The 12,540-nt window shown below is 47.3% G+C and overlaps 1 protein-coding gene across 1 annotated transcript in view; it reads left to right on the top strand.

The window, feature by feature from the left end:
- Nucleotides 1-243: 243 nt before the first annotated feature.
- The window catches only part of Galnt14 (polypeptide N-acetylgalactosaminyltransferase 14), a 203,568-nt gene continuing 191,271 nt past the window's right edge, over nucleotides 244-12,540 (top strand). The window contains exon 1 of the mRNA XM_076833382.2: nucleotides 244-372. Coding sequence (XP_076689497.1) covers nucleotides 244-372 — 129 coding nt within the window. The remainder of the gene's footprint in view (nucleotides 373-12,540) is intronic.

Genomic DNA, 12,540 nt, shown 5'->3' with positions numbered 1-12,540 from the left:
CCAGCTTGACTGCCCCTCGTCCCTTTCCTGCCGCGTCTCGGGCGCCCGGCAGCCCCCGCCCCCGGCTCGATTCTCTCCTAAGCGGAAAGGGCGCCCTGCTGGATCCTGCCCCTCTCCTCCGGGTTCCTGGGGCTAGTGCTCTCCAGAGAGGGGCGCTCTCGGAGACTCCTGCCCCGCCGCCCCTGACCGCCGGGGGGTGCCCCAGGGACGTCGCGTCGCGGAAAGGAGGAGGCAAAGGGGACCATGCGGCGCCTGACTCGCCGCCTGGCGCTGCCGATCTTCGGGGTGCTCTGGATCACCGTGCTGCTGTTCTTCTGGGTAACCAAGAGGAAGTTGGAGGTGCCGCCCGAACCTGAAGTGCGGACCCCCAAGGTACATGGTTTGGCGGCGCGCTGGGCATGGGGCAATGGCTTGCGGGAGGACGCGCAGCCAGCTCTTGGGGTTTGTGGTCTCCGGGAAGCCAGGGTTGGGGGTCTGGGTGATGCGAGCAGGTAACAGACTCCAGATGCGGCCACCACGAGGTGTTTCTTGAATTTAACGTGCTCCGGGCATCTCCGAACCCGTGGTGTGTCTAAGTGGCAGCGGGTGTGGGTGTTGGGAGCGCGCGCTCGCGGGCGGAGCGGGGCTCCCAACTTGAGCAGCGCGCTGGGTCCCGCGGAGGAGGGGGCGCCCAGAGGTTGGCGGTGGGCGGGCGCAGCCAGGGGATCTCTGCGGTTGGGGCAGATGGCACCGCCTGCCAGGGCCGGCGCCCAGGATAAGTCTGGCCGCTGTGCTGACCTCCTTCCCGCAGCTGCCAGTAGTGAGCTGGTGAGGCCGGAGGCCGGGGTGCGCTGCGCGCGCGTGAGCGTCGCGGGCGAGCGCCCTGCCGCCTCTGTGGCCCCAGCCCTCCCGGCCTGTTGCTACAAATATTCCCCAGCCCCTTGGCTGCATTGGAAGGTGAATGTGCTGGAAGCACTACTAAAGAGACTGTTAAGAACAGCCTTGGTATTGGTGGGGAGTTGGAGAAATGGGAATCTAAGTGGCTTTTCCAACTCCTGCCCAGTCGGTGCATCTGTGAGGAGCAAGAAGGTTCCCCCTACAGGATCACTCTTCCCTTGAGCTTCAGGGCTCCTCTTTCTCCTTCTCTTGCACAGACTTGGTGTGGGACACAGAGGGAGGTCTCTGGGGGATTTGCTGGCAGCCAGGCAACGTTTATAAACTATGTTCAGAGCAGTCCTCTAGGGACTGGGAAAAAGCCTGGGAGAAGCTTATGGTCTGAAACTGGAGAGTGAGAAACAGGAGTGTGTGTGAGAATCCCCTTAGTATGCATGGAAATCCTACTATGTGCCTGCTTTCTTCATAAGTAGTTGTGTGAATTGGTGGTGTTATTCTTATTTCATAGATTAGGAAGGAGGTTGAGGGTCCTTCCTAACTTGCCTTAGTTTAACTTGATGGTTTGAACTCCAGCCTCCACACTCAGAATCTTTTTCTCTAAATCAAGTTGTTTCACAGATTCCCCTTTTAACTAAGTCCTCTGGGCACTCATATCTTGGAATCTTGCCAATGTTCAGCTGTTGTTTAAGCATTTATTTAGCACCTGCCTTGTGCCAGGCAGTGTGCTAGGTGTTATGGGTACAGTGATGCAGAATTTGCTCCCTGGAAGAAGGGGATTCATTTGTCATGGACCAGGACACCCAGGCTGGAGGGTTCAGATGGCTCATGGCTCTGGGCATTCTGGGAGCCCCTGGGGACTTACATCAGGAGGGAGACTTAGTGGAACAGAGTTGAGAAGGAGGTACAGGTTTGCCAGAAGTTAGGAGAGCATCTCAGGTAGAGGTTTGCAGGGGCAAGGAATGACACAGCAGTTGCGTCAGCTTGGCATAATTTGAGCACAAAGTATGTGGCCACTGAACCAATGAAAGGTCAAGCTGGGGAGGACCTTGTGTTAGGATCTTGTGATGTTAGGAGTCATGGTGGATGTTAAGTAGGGAAGTGACAGGGTCAGGTTGGTGACTTCAAGTAGCTTTTATAGCATCACGTCTATTTTCTCACTCATCTCAGATCTAGAGAATTTTTTCTACCTTATCCCTAGGTGATTCTGCTTCTTGTGATGCAGTTAATGATGCCTGCAGGGACATGAACTTTCTGTTTTGCGTTGAACCTCATTACCTTAAGCTTATTTATTCTTAGTTTACTCCAGGGACCTGGGACAAGAGATCTGTTTCCTTCTGTGTGTTCTCTGTCATCTTCCTTTTCTACCTCTTCTCCTCCTGGCATGATTATTTTATTCTTCTCAAGTGTGCTCCTGAACCCAAGCTTGTGTGAGCATATGCGCATGAGCTAAATAACATTTGCTGGCATTTGTATAGTACTTTACAAATTCACAGATTCCATTTCACATATATTACCTCATTTAATTTTCACAACAACCACATAAAGGAGGTAATACTTTTATGCAGATGAGATTGAGTGACAAACATTTGGCCCAAGTTAACAAGGCTCTTCAAGTGGGAGCATCAAGACTAGAATGAAATGGAATCACTCTGGTGATTGCCTGCTCTGTGTTTCTTTTCTGTATGGCTCTGCACTTGTGGGTGATACAGCAAGGTTGGAGATGTTTACAGCATCAGCTCCCCATCCACCTTCCAGAGCTTCCTCACTCTTGGAGAACTGCAAGGGGTTGGCATAATTGTTGAGGTGCTAAGACAGGAACTACTTCAGAGGGAAGTCCTTCTCTGTTCTCAGAGGAGTTCACAGGGGGGTCAGGGGGCTTTTCTGCTTTACAGAGTGCACATTTGCAGGAAACATCCTTCTGATGGGTGGTCAGACTCAATACTCGCAGCAACATTGCTTTAGGAACCATCTGCCACTGCGAAGATAATTCCCTTAACAGTAGGAATTCAGATTGTACACTTGCTGATTGTAAGGACCAAATTCAGGTTTTGAGTGAATTCAGTAGACTAGGTTTTTCTAGGAAATGCTCATACATAGTCGTGGGGAAACTTTCTCCGGGACATGCCAAAGTCTTAGGGAAATTTTCATGCTACTGAGGTTTCTTCCCAGGGTAGAGGTGAAAAAAGGGGAGGGCCATTTCCTACCCATCATAAAGGGTCATTGCCACAGTCCGGCTGCAGCAAAATAACCGGGGGTGGGGGGGGTGACGAGCAACTTGTGTAGATTGATACAGCAGGAGTGGGAGCCAGGCGCCATCTTGACTTGCTTACAGACTCTAACAGGTCATGGCTGATGCCTCTGTAACAAAAGGCAGGTTAACAAGAGAAGAGCAAAACAAATTTATTTGATCATAGTTTTATATGATATAGGAGCCTTCAAGAGTGAAGACCTCCAAACCCAGGGTGAACTGTCTATATTTATGTTTAGATTTGGGGGAGACTGGGCAGCAGTATAGAAAAAGGACTGGACTAAAAGGGTACAATGTAGTGCTAATGATGGAGTGGGGAAACCAGCAAGACCTATTTATATGGCTTCTTTGTAAGGCTTTCTTCCCTCTTAGACCTTCTGGAATGGGGGTTATGATCTATCAGAAAAGGTAGGTCAGATAATTTCTTTATGGTAATCTTTAAGTCAGAAAGGTGGGGGAAGATAAGAGTAATATTTTTGGATTTTTGGCTTGCTTTGGGGAAAAGGGGTTCTAGTTTCTATGACCCAACTTGGAGAAGAGAAATTCTAGTTTCTACGGCTCGCCTTTGGTGGGGAGAATGGGGAGCAGGAGACAGGAGGACAGAAAAATTTCAGAGAGAAACTCTACTTCTGAGACCTTGACTTTGGAGTGACATTTTTTGAGCCCCAGTACAAGTAGTGAAGAGGGTCATGATTTTCCAAAGCAAAAAGCAGTAGGCTTCCTGTGGAGATGGGGAGAGGGCTTCTGGACTGGGGACTGCCATCTCTTAGGGTCTGAGGGGCAGTTTGGTTCTGGTCTGGTTTCAGGTTCTGAGTCCCTGTCCTCTTTTTCTCACCGTGCTAGGACATACGTGTCCCATTTCACCTAGAATTGGCACCCTCCAAGGAGGCCCCATACAACCTATGCCTGGTTGGTCACAATTCAAGTGATGTAAGGAAGGCATGCTGAAGTCCTGGTTTAAGAAAATTAATTGGTTTTTTTCCCCTTAGTTTTAAGAAGGGTTGGTTCTATTAATAGCTCAGATAAAGATTTCTTTAAATTTGACTTTTTAATGTTGATTCGATTTTAATACTGATTCCCCATTTCCAAATTATTCAGCAAAGCCCTAATTTCTAATTGGAAATCATGTAACAGGTTTGATGTTTTAATTCAAACTGTATTTTAATGATAAATACTATATCACTGAAAAGGACCCGAAAAATGTTTCCATTTCTTTTTCTCCTGTCATTTGGAGAATTATATAATAACTGACAAAATTAAGGGGAAAAAAAGCGCAAATTTGTCTCTTATTTCCAAGAAACTAAATTTAGTTCAGGGGCTTAGGGCTTAGTACAAGCAACAGATTTTTAGGCCCGAGGGTAATTTTTGAGAAAGGTATTAGAAACGTAAAAGCTTTGAATAAAGTGCCTCGGGCCCATGTAAATGTATTGGTCCTGTACTAGAAATATAGCAAATGCTATTAGAAAATAGCTTGTCTTTCTGTAGCATTTGCATACCACCAGTGCCTTAAGTATATGGCACTGTTATTTTATTCCCCATTTAGTAGATAATTTCTCCCATTAAAAAAAGTTATGAATTTTAGAGGGAGACTCTATTAATCCACTGATGCTCAGTACGTGCACATTGGATGCTGTCCAGGGAATTTTGACTCTGGCATGAGCAGAAGAAGTATCCCAGTATCAGATGCATGCTTGGCCTTTGGTTTGCTGTACTGATGCCCATGCAGAGGGCTGTGCTAGTTTCCCTTCTAACATGGATCCCTGGAGCAGGTGTCGCAGGTGATACCACCTGGTGGTATGGAACACTGCTCCTTTAGCAGTCTGGGTAATAAGCAAATAGGTTGGATTCGTTTTTAGGGAATAGCAAATCTTCACTTTCTAGATAGTAACAAGCTTTTATTTATTATTTATTTTTTAAACCCAGATGCCCTATTCCATCGGGATGGTGGGAAATTCACTTTGGGTCATATTTAGCCCACCCTGGTTTGTCCCAAGGGCCAGGGGCTTGCAGAGAATCCAGGAGTCAGCTCTTTAGTGATGTCTCTGCCCATGTCCCCCCTGCTCACTCTGGCTGTCCTGGCTCCCCCTCTTTCCCAGGTCCAAGTGGGAGGTCCTATCCCAGGGACCCAGGGATCTCTGTGGTGGGGGGATCTCTGAGTCAGCCTGGGGAGCACCTGCTCTCCTTAGCGTTGTTCTCGCCTGTGACCTGGTGTTTTCTGGAAACAAGGATCAGGCATTCCTCTCTCACTTCCTCTCCAGATGCATGGGATGAAATCTGCTCAAGTTAGGGAGGAGCAAAGCAGGAAGGAAGGTAACTTAATGCCCCTGTCACAAGCCTCTCCAGTCTGTCCAGAGAGTCCCCTTCTTCAGAGCTACCTGTCTGTTTGTAGCACTTAAAAGTGCTAATTTCCACTCATCAGAGTTCATTTATAAACGAACAGAGACAGAACAAGGCTGCCGTTGGCCGATGCCTAAAGTCGGATTTCTGCACAGCCTCGTTTCCATGCCGTCTGATTAGCTTCTTGCCACACCTCCCCATCCCAAATTTCCAAGAGTCTCGTTCACATCAGGCTCCCAGGAACCAATTTTGAAGAAATGTGTTGCTTGTGCCTTTGTTTGATTTCTAATGTTTACAGTTTTGTCACTCTTCCAGAGTGTCTCAAAGTCCCCGATGCATTTTTGGAAAATAGTCTGAATTAGAAAGCGGGGATGGATCCTTGGCTCCACTGTTTTTGGGGGAGAGTATGAACCCTGCCGTGGCTTTTGCACATCTCACCCTAGAGACCCAGAATGATAGCCTCGCCATCTGTTTGGGAAAGTGAGTCTGGATGTGCACGGTGCCCTCTGCAGCTGGCTGCCGCCTCTTCCCAGGGCCCGAGTTATCCTGAACTGGTGGCAGGCCCTTTCCTGCCAGGGCCCTCAGGCACTCACTGCTCACTAGAGGCAGGAGACAGAGTCTGGCCCTCTCCATAGCTCCCATGAGATCCGAATCAAGCATGGTTTCACCTTCCAGTTTTTCTCATGGACGTGGCAGCCTGGGTGTCCCTTTTTGTCCTTGGCTGTGCTAGGGATAACTCAGGTTCCCCTCTTCTTGGCTCAGTCTCCTCTCCTATGAAGTGGGAGCAGCACACTGTAGTACTGCCTACCTCCCACCTGCCGGCCTATAGTCTGGGCTGGTTCGGGTTGGTTGTGAATACCTCTGAAGGAGACCTTATGGCTATAAATAATCATACCACAGATACTCTGTGTCTATTACTTATCTTTTAATTATTTTACCAGAAACGCTAGATTAACCCCAAAATAAATCAGTGTCTGAGTCCTCAGATGTGGAGCTGATTAAGAAAGAACCCCTTTGGGATACTGAAGAATGAACACACACACACACACACACACACACACACACACACACACACACGTACCCTGGGGAGTTTTGCAGAAGCTCCTGAAATTTGCTGGCTCTGGTATTTTGGTATTTCAGAATAAATGGCCTGATATGACCTTCTGAGGTGCAGTCTTTGCATTTGGCAGCAGCTGCTGCCATCACAGGACCTAATGAGCACTGGATGCTGCTGGGGGCAGAGAGGAAGAGATGTCTGTGGTGCGAGAAATGTCGGTGTCACCGGGCGTCCTCTCCCCTCCTGCGTTTTCCTTGTCATTCCCTGCTTGCTTTATCACATCCTTCCTCCTCCTCTTACTCATGTCTCCTGAAAAACTGGTGCTGCTGTAGAGCCAGAAGCCCTGGAGTGTTGGGTCAGGAGGCCCCGGAGTGTCTGGAGGGACAGTGGGGTCGGCCCTGTGCTCTGCAGGAGCTCCCTACTTCCCCCGCAGGCTCCAAGGTCAGGAGCAGCCTGCTTTGCTGGTTCCAGGAGTCACAGCACCCTTCTGGACACAAAGGCAGCTCTTTCTGAAGTAAGTAAGTTGCCTCTCTGGGCCACTCTGAGCCATTCAGTCTTTTATCAGCCGGAGCCCTTATCTCTGGAAATAAGGGGCCATCTGATCCACTGCCTCCTGGACAATGCTGATTTCAAGTACAAAGCCTCTCCTGCATACCATTTCCTGGAGACAAGATTAGACACTTAAAAAAATAATTAAATTCTCCTTGTGTCACTTGTCTTCTTAACCGGGAGCACTACAGAGATCTTTTGAAGGAAACACAGGACAGCAGCGCACACACATGTTCCTGCCATTGGTTTGAATGCCCGGATGAAGAGAACAGCCGCCCCATCTGCCTTCTGCCTAAGGACCCTGCTGTTTAAGCCCATTTTGCATCTCATTCCAGGCCTGGAGAGGGTGGGGCAGCATCCACAGAACGGGTAGAACCGTCCCAACTTGACAAGCTCTCTTCAAAGAGGTTCACTTACCCTTGCGTCTGTCCTCACAAAGGCTTGGAAATTAGGATTTTCTTCCATAGTTGTCTGGGTTGAAGATTTATGTGGCTTCTTGTATTCCTCTGAGAACACTGGGACCATTCATGTTAGAATGTTCTTTCCCCCCAGCCATAGAGAGACTGGTCCAATCAATATTTATGCACCCATCACTTGCAGCTGCCACATGCAGGCAGAATGGATGCCAAATTCCTTGATGGCCATTGAAAAATTAGCGGGTGCCTGTATTTCAGGCCCATTGTTTCCCAGGATCTTGGGGAGATCAGATCATGTGATGCACAGATTAATTAAGCTACCCTGATAATTGGCTATTAATAGATGGCCAATTGATGGCTGACAGCTGGGTGCCGAATTGACTAATGTCCTTATGGTGGGCAGGTGGTCTTTGCCAGATGAGGAACTGGCTGAAAGACTTGACTAATTAAAGGGCGTATCAGGAAGAGGCAGATAAGAGGTAGCTTCTTCCCCTGCACCGTTCCTGTGATGTTTTATGGTTTACAAAGCATTTCTATTCACAGATGCCTCATTTGATCCTTACTGCACTCCTGTGAGGCGGATGTTGCTCTTCCCCTCTTGTGAAGTCTGAGGGATCCGAGGTTATAAATAAGAGGGAGGAGAGTGGCTCGCTTGCCTAACCAGCACGTGGGCTTGAGCCTGCTCTTGACTATGAAGCATGTGCTGTTTCTATTATGGCCCTGCTAAACTTCTTCTTTATCCAGAGAAAAATGAAATACCCACTGTACATGTGTATGTATGTATGTATATTTTCACAAAAACACTGGTGCTCTTGTTGAGAAATGATACTCTGCTTTTGATAAAGCACCAGTGTTGCTTTTTTAATTCTAAATGGAAGTGAGGAAGGGATTAAGGGAAATACAGGGCCTGTCTTTGGAGAATCAGGAGGACTGTGGGTTTCTTCCAGGAGAGGCCAACTTTGACACACTCTTGGGGCTGAAGTTGTACACTTTGTGATGTGAGCAGATAGATACTGTCCCACCTACATCCCCCATTCCAACTTCAGGCATCAGCTCTGTCCTGTGCTGGGAGCTGGCCTGCAGGGTTTGACAGCAGGAAAGGAGGCTCGCTGTCATTCATGAGTACGTCAAGTCGTCAACTCGGAAGTCAACAGGATTGTGGAATGAAGACAGAAACCGTTGATTTAATCCCTTTCATGATGAATGTGGTCCTTAAACAATCAGAAGCACTTCCCTTCTAAGAGGAAAAGTGTCATTTGAAAGAACCTAACACATCCTGTTTGAGATGCAAGGCAAGTGCAGGAGAATGACTCCAGGGAAGTGGCTTGGGAAGACACCCAGCATCCCCTTAGCTCCAGCCTTTTAGACTGCAGAGGGCTGGTTAACTGCTGGTTAACCTGGAAGGCTGACTCTTGACTGCTCAGTTCTGCATAGCAGACAGACTGCTGGTTCTACATGAGGCTGGTGTGGAGGTTGGGTGTGAGTAATGTATGTACTTAAACTTAGGAAAGCATGAAGTCAGGCAGCTGCTGGTGTCTTCCTGAGCATTTGGTCTGCAATTAGGGTAAGCTACCAAAGGGCTTATGGTAATGCTTTGTTAGGGAGGTTAATGACAGACAGGGTCCCTGCTGTACCCTGAGATCCTGGGCAGAAGCACAACTTTTCACTCCTGTGCACATCTCCCTAGCCTGGTAACAGTAAGGGGTGCTGTGTTTCTTGAAAACTATTATGCAGAGTAGGACTGAAAAGAAATGTAAACCAAGATAGCTGCTTAGAGGCCCTGATGGCTTTCCCATCATTTGTCCACTTCTGGGTCAGATCAGCTCTGTGATTCTCCCTGCCTCTCTTTAAACTGAGATTATGGCTTCTGCTCCAGGTTTTAGCTTTTCTTTTAAAACTGAGCATATATTTTGGAAAACTTCTTGGCAGTGTCTGCTACAGCTGAACATATCTACAGCCCTGCGATTTTACTTCTAGATACAAACCAACGATTTTATATGCAACCAAGGGTAGACTATCCAAAGAATTTGGCAAACTTCTGTCAAGGACCAAATAATACATACGTATATAGCTGTATGTGTATGTGTGTGTGTGTGTGTGTGTATGCATGTATGTATGTATACACATATACACACACACCTATATTTTCATTTACATGGTTTCTTTTGTAACTACTCAGTTCTGCAGTTGTAGGATGAAAGACAGTATGTAAATGAATATGGCTGTGTTCCAATAAAACTTTTTACTTATGGACAATGAAATTTGAATTTCATGTGTTTTTCACATCTTTTGAGATATTATCCTTGTCTTTATTTTCAAATATTTGCAGATGTAAAATCCATCCTTAGTTCACAGGTTGTATTAAGCCAGGTGGGGTTCTATTTGTTAAAGTATAAATAAGCAAAACTGATCTCTGGTGTTGAAAGTTGGCTTCCTGGCTGCTCCTGGCTGGGGTTAGTGACTGGAAGGGGGCCGGGGGACATTTTGCAGGACCTGGTGCTGCTTGGCTTCTTGATCTGGGTGGGACACAGGCGTGTTCATCTTGTGAAGAGCTATTGGTGGATACGTATTCTTGTCTCTTTGTGTAAACCACTTCAAAAGGAGGTTCAAAACGAAAAATCCGAACTGCGTGTGTGGCTGGAGTGTGACTTCAGGTTTTATCACCTCATTTAAGGGCAGAGCGGAGCAGCAATCTCTATTCTTTTTATAGCCACTGGTTTCTGTCCCCTGAATAAAACAGTCTTTGGAGAAAGGACTTGGTTTAACTTTGCACTTTACCAAATCATGCTCCCTTTTGTATACAGGGAGACATTTAACAGCTGGGGTGGTACAGGCTCCGGCCAACCAAGTAGGTGCTGAGTATTAGCCCTTTTGTTGCTGAATCAGAGAAAGATGAGGTCCTAAGGGTTCAGAGGGGGCAGCAGGAGGGCATCATAGGGCTTTGGTATGGTTGCTCTATGGTATGGCACGGCTGAAATCTACCTATGTTCATAGGTTAAAATCTGTCATCATGCTTGGAGATTGAATGGCAGAGAATGTAATTATATGACACAAGCTACTGGCTTGCACAAAACCAGGCTCTCTCTCTTTCTCTCTCTCTCTCTCTCTCTCTCTTTTTTTTTAATGCGTCCAGAAAAAAAGGCAGGGAGCTATCACCCTGTGCCCATAGTGAGAGCTGGTGCTTTCTGTCTTAGTCGTCCGTGCTTTATAACAACCCTATGTAGGAGGTGAGTTATATTTGTTTTTCAGGACAGAAACACTGAGGTTTTGGGAAGTCTAGTGACTTGCTCAAGGTTAGGCTGCCCATAAGCAAGCAGAGGATCTAGATGCCAAACTGATCTGTTGGCCTCAGAGCTCCTCTTTTCTTTCCACTTCACCGTGCTCACCCCAAGCTTGCTTCTCTCCCCACAGTCACACTGAACCTGGTCCCTTGAAAGTGAGGATTTGAATACACCTTTCCCTTGGCAACCAGCCTCCTGGAGCCTGCATTTGTTCTGCCTCCCAGAATTATATACATCTTGTTTAGATCAGAAACTCCAGAATGAAATCATTTTGTACCAGAGACTGTCTCTTCCAGGGGAAGTCACTTTAAAATGCCATTGGAATAGAAAACTTCACATTTTCAGAGAGGAAGGTGGGAGCTACCACCACTATGTGACCTCCCTTGTGAACACTGCTCTGCTGCAGAGCCCTGGGAATGGCTCTGCTCCTAGGCTTAAACTGGAAAAAAGGAAGCTCCAAAGTGTCATATTCTTGAGCGCACCCAGGGGCTTCCACAATGCCTGCACACTGATTGTAGAGGGGACAGTGAGGAATTAGTCAACAGGTGCTCAAAATACAAAGGCCGTGGCGGATGGCTAAAAACTCCCCAGCATCACCCCTCAGAGAGGACACGTCCTGTATCTAGCATAATCACACCAATTATTTGGTTGTTTGTGCTGAGGAGTTGAAAGCTATCATGTGCTGGGGGAAAATACTCAGCATGGAGCAGTAATTATAGATCAGCTGATAATAGAGGATGCATTGGATTGACTGCTAATTAGATTATTAGCACTCAAAACAAATACCTGCTATTAACCATAAATAAGCTACATTTATGATATTTTCTACTTTTTACATTTATCCCTTTGTATAGTGTGCCATTTATTTTCTTTCTGTGCCAAGACATTCTATTTCCCTGCAATACTAAGCATGTTTGTTTACTGAGCTGCCATTGAATTATTTTCTTGTTTCCTTCCATTCTCAGAAGGGGTTTGAGAGAGCTGGCATATGTTGAGGGTCACATGGTGGGTCCTTGATGCAATGTGAAAGGTCTTCTCAGGAAGGAGAAGGGGCTTCTTTGGGGATGGATGCAGGTCTTCCCTATGGGCCTAGAGTCGTGGTGAGAGGTGAGGGGTCACAGAGTCTTCTCTGTGATTGGTGCTGGGGTTAATTGCAAAGGAAATGACCTGGTTGCTTTTTTTGTGTGTGGCACTCGAGGTTTGGCCTTTGTTATTCTTGGTTCAGGAGGATGGGATGGGCATCTGGATTCTTCAGGATGGCCTGTGTTTCCCCCATCCTTTCTCATCTGGGCATTTTCTACAACTAGTTTGACTGTGTGTCCTCTGTAATGTGGGATGCCATCGGCTTCCTGCCCGTGGTGCCACAGCACTGTGGGGAGGTGATCTGGAGGAGCCCTGGGGAGCTCTCCGGGATGTCTGGAGATGGAAGCTCTGGGGATGGATGCTCCCGTAAATGGTTCAAGTGACTGAGCTCCCTGAACTTCCTGCTCCACCTGCTTTCCACCTCACCATGCTCATTCCAAGCTTGAAGTGTGAGAGGGGAACCGGGGACCTCCATAATACACCAAGAATCCATGCAGAAAGAAGAGGTTGAAGTGGGATGTTACTCTTTTTTACGAGAAGGGCTAGGGCTTCATCTGTGTTAACCTCTGTTGTTTATAACCACTCCATGAGATCAGCAGGCTGAAATTTAGCTGGTGTGTGCCAGGACAGTCATACTGGTTGCTTAAGGCAGGTGCTTTTCTATAAACAGTGTCTGAGCAGTACCAGTTATTAATT

Source organism: Callospermophilus lateralis, chromosome 14 (assembly GCF_048772815.1).
Source record: "Callospermophilus lateralis isolate mCalLat2 chromosome 14, mCalLat2.hap1, whole genome shotgun sequence".
Taxonomy (NCBI): domain Eukaryota; kingdom Metazoa; phylum Chordata; class Mammalia; order Rodentia; family Sciuridae; genus Callospermophilus; species Callospermophilus lateralis.
The sequence above is the reverse complement of the archived record's forward strand: the minus strand, read 5'-3'. Positions and strand labels throughout refer to the sequence as shown.